Source organism: Polypterus senegalus, chromosome 3 (assembly GCF_016835505.1).
Source record: "Polypterus senegalus isolate Bchr_013 chromosome 3, ASM1683550v1, whole genome shotgun sequence".
In the NCBI taxonomy this organism is placed as follows: domain Eukaryota; kingdom Metazoa; phylum Chordata; class Cladistia; order Polypteriformes; family Polypteridae; genus Polypterus; species Polypterus senegalus.
Genome location: NC_053156.1, coordinates 272,811,487 through 272,816,103, shown reverse-complemented (window position 1 = coordinate 272,816,103; position 4,617 = coordinate 272,811,487). Strand labels below are relative to the sequence as shown.

The 4,617-nt window shown below is 37.3% G+C and overlaps 1 protein-coding gene across 1 annotated transcript; it reads left to right on the top strand.

Moving 5' to 3' along the window:
* Nucleotides 1–769: 769 nt before the first annotated feature.
* On the top strand, nt 770–1,726 carry LOC120526669 (olfactory receptor class A-like protein 1). Its single transcript, XM_039749824.1, has one exon. It carries the CDS (start codon nt 770–772, stop codon nt 1,724–1,726), a length of 957 nt encoding a protein of 318 aa, XP_039605758.1.
* The last annotated feature ends 2,891 nt before the right edge of the window (nt 1,727–4,617 follow it).

Below are 4,617 nucleotides of genomic sequence, written 5' to 3'. Positions count from 1 at the left end.
CTTCCTATTCTATTATAAATATTATATAACCAAACTGCTAGCTTGCTGTTTGGTCTTTGACTTTTCACTAAGCGTGATCCTTAGTTGCAGACTTTTTCATAAAATGACATGTCATACATAGCCTCTGATATTAGGAGAGAACATACAGTTGAATGTGAACATGACATATTTAAATGAAATTTAGATGCATTTTCACATCCTACAGATACCTAGAACAACAAATATTTTACAACAGCTGTTATTATTAGAAGACATTAGAGGCTAAACTCTATTTTTATCATAAGAGAAGTTCTGGTGGTCAATGCCCGTTCAGTCCAACATGGATTGACACTTCCTATTCATCCATCCTGGACTGAAATCCACCTAATCCAATTCAGGGTCACAATGTGGGAGCCAATTCCAGCAGCACTGGTCACAAGGTGAGAAGCAACAACAGACAGGGAAGCAATCCAAGTTAGGGCCCATACATTAATTAAGATAACCTGCTAATAAGGCATACAGGAAGAAAACTGCACAGACACCGGGACAATGTGCAAACTCAGATGCAGACTAGGCCAGGAATTTGAACCCATTCTTCAGCTGCTACCCACTGGCTGTCCACCTATTCGTTCTAAGACTATGTTTTCAGCCAGAGTACCAGGTAAATTGTTTCCTGTATCTATAAATATCAGGATGAAACATATTTTAAAATGTGCAAAATGTATCTAACGATAACATCCCTAACCCCCATGTGTTATTTCTTACTACCAGGTCCTGACATTAAAAAGTTATGGATACCAGAAGTGTCATCAAAGCATCTGGCTTCCTTATCCTGACAACCATCAGCATTCCTGCCAACCTGTTCGTCTGCTTTGCCTTCCTGCACAATCGTTTTACTGAGGCCAAGCTCCTACCAGCTGACATCATTCTTTGCCACCTCGCCTTTGCCAACCTCATGGTATCATTCACCCGCAGCATCCCACAGATATTGTCTGCCCTGGGCTATGTGAACCTCTTTGATGACGTTGGTTGTAAAGTTACCATCCTTTGCTTCCGTGCTTTCCGGGGCCTCTCCATTAGCCTTACTTGTCTGCTTTGTGTCTACCAGGCCGTAGTCATCTCACCTGCCACCTCCCTACTTTCCCCACTGAAGATAAGAATCTCCCAGTATTTGCTATATATCATCTTATTTCTGTATCTTCTTTACTACTCTTCAAGCATTACAGCAATTTTTAATGGTGTTGCAAGCCTTGCTAACAACTCTATTCTACTATACACATATAATTTAGACTATTGCTTCATGTCATTTAAAGACTATTCTACTTATATTTTCGTAGGGCTTGGGATCATGTCCAGAGACCTTGTGTTCATATTGCTAATGACCATCATGAGTAGCTACATACTAAGACTTCTGTACAATCATGGTCAAAAGTTAAAGGATATTCGTGGCTCAGACAACAGCCAAAAGGGAGAGAGAGCAGAGACCAAAGCTTCGAGGGCAGTGGTCACCTTGGTCATTTTATATGTTGTCTTCTTTGGCGTTGACAACATCATCTGGCTGTATTCCCTGACGATCTTGAGGGTGGCAGCTCTTGTATCTGACATACGGATCTTCTTTGCAACTCTTTACACTTCAGTATGTCCCATTGTGATTATCACCACTAATCCAAAAGTCCAAAAGAAATTAAAACTGGCAAAAACAAAGAGAGAAGTCCAGACCACAAGGACCTGTACACATACGGTGTGAACAATCATCTCCTTCATCTAAGAGAAGACAATGTGACAAAGAAATTAAGGTTATAAATGTAACAAATGTATTTACATTTATATAATTTATTAAGCTAACTGTTTCAAAATAAATGAATGACTAATCAAATGGCAAACATCACTCCGGGACATACAGTGAGTCAAACAGCTTTCCACTTTTCAAAGCAACACCTGAGTCACTGTTCCACTTTACTGATGCACTAGCCATGGTAGCACAGATAGTAGAATACTTAAAACATATTTGCTGTCTCTTGACCTCTTTGTACATTCAATGCCATTCCTCCAAATTTGAGTGTCATTATTTTCAAGGCGCCTTTCTGGCCTCCTATCTGGTTTTATACTTGCTGTCTTTGAAGGTGACTCCCTCATATGCCTTCACCCCTCCACACGCATCTCACACTTATACTTCCTCTTTTGTCACATCACCAAATCCAAACTGACCAATTACACCAAGGTCAAAATGACCAATCAGATTGCTATGAGTGACTGGACAAACAGACCTTAGTGTTTTATTATTATTGATACATTGTTAAATACAATTAACATTTTAAGCAAGTCCAGAAACCTTAAGTTTTAAAAGTGAGATGGATAAGTGGATGGTGTTTTAGATGATCTGATAAGCACATGATGTTTAAAGTTGTAAAGAATTGAAATCTCCTGGGATTTTTTGTAAACATGGAAGCAAGTAGCAGTGAAGAAATACTGTGCAGAATAGTACTTGGTCGCTCTACAATGAAGTCTCTTGTTAAAGTATTAAACACCAGAACAACTAACAAATTGATTTTGGAAGAGATCAAACCGGCTATGTCACACAAAGTCCAAATGATGAAGTTAGGACTCTCTTATTTTGGTCACATCGTCCGAAGAGGAGATCACTGGAGAAGGACATCATGTTTGGAAAGATTGAAGGAAACAGGTGAAGAGGGTGACCTGCAACCAGAAAGCTAGACACGTTGATGACAGCCATGGGGACCTCGCTGGACTACCACAAAACCAAATTGTTTTAGATCTTAAATTCATCGTCACTTGGACTCTTGTTTTGTTATTCTTTATAGATCCCTATTTAGGTTTAGATTGCAGTGAATGCAGACAAGGCACTATAATGTGAGGAACTTTGAGGATAAAAACACTACAACACTTTTTAGTCATGAGTCTTATCTTTTCTCATTAAATATAAGCACTTATTAAGCAAAGGTGTCTTAATTATGATGCAGCCCCTTATATGTAATGTCATGTTACATAATACCTTATGAAATAAAAAAGCACATGATCTGGAGCAAAACTACCAAAACAAGTTATTAAATCATCAGTTAACTGCATCAACAAATAAAATGGTGTAAACCAGAAGTATTACCATGGAGTGGAAATTTGCTGAACACGTTTGACAGGTCCAGACCTCAAGAAGGTAAACTAGCTTTGTGTCATTCATTTATTTGCCAGTCCTGTTTATTCTGATATAAACATACAGGAAACCTGAGCCTGGTCTGACAGCAAGAAGCACATGGCAGAAAGCATTCCTGGATGGGATGGAAATCCAATGCAATCAGACTTAATTTGTGATGTTGATCTGCTATTTAAAATTAATAAAGTACAACAGATTTAATTTCTTTAACTTAGAAATAAAGTGCTGATAATTTCCTGCTGTTTACGCTGCTACCTTCCTCCATGTTTGACTCAATGTAATTGAGTATGTTTGCCTCACGGCATGTGTGTGGAGGTGAAGGATCACTGGATGGTGTGCTTTTGTTTCAGTGGTGTTTGGCTCTTTGTTTTATCAATGTTATTTAGTGTTATTTATATATACTGTAGATTTATTGATATATTGTGCTAAATGAACATGGGTGGGGTATTGTTTAATCAAGTGTTTTGTCATGGTAAGAATAGAGTGACCTGATTTGGTATGTAGACTAGGGTACACTGCTACTGGAACAATACTGAAAAACCCAAATTTTATAACACCAGCATGTTACCAGCATTTTGGAATTTTTGGTACTGAACATTTATTTCACCTGTCCGCGCAATCCCTCAAACACCGCCAGCCCCCAAGTCCCTCATTAACAATTAGAGTGCAAATTAAATACACTTCCTATTTTTCTCCCTGTTAAACCAAATCACAGAGTCTTCAATATTTACCAAACTGATCTGCACTGTGCTGGTAATCTAATATCAAATCAGAGAAGGTCATGAATGTATAATGCAGCGGTTTTCAAACTGAAGCTGTACAAGGGGGGCATCGAATTAATGAACAAGACATCAAAATTAATTTTTTACATTTTTATTTCAAATTTAAATTTGCAAGCATATAATCACAATGAATGCATTATAACTAAAATTAAAATAAAACATTTCTAAGGCATAGATCTAATGACTAACTGATGAGCGGCACCGCTGCTGCTGCTTTTATAGTCGCGTATTTTCAATCCAGAAAGTTCGAGATGTATCGGTATCTGTTGCGAACATTCGGTAACAGTTGATCAGGTGATAATATGGCACAACTGCACCACATTGGCAGCGTAGCCAATATTGCCAAATTGAGTTAAATAATTTACTGCGTATTGGGTTATTTTCATGATACAACTAACAGCGGTATAATATTTGTCAGACAAAAATACATTCGGCCTGCACAGATTGACTTCATCGGTGTCCTCTTTTACAAGATTTTTAAAAATTAAAGCATATTTAATCGTTTCTTTACATAAAAAAATATTTAAGTAAGAATAAATAATTTATTCTTTGTTTTTGGGATTAGAATTACTACCAAAAACCACACAAGTAATTTTAACAGTTATTACTGTAAAGCACTTTAAAAAAAAATAAATTGCAAATATTTCATCAAAGTTAGCCAAACACATGCAAATCTTATGGAAATAA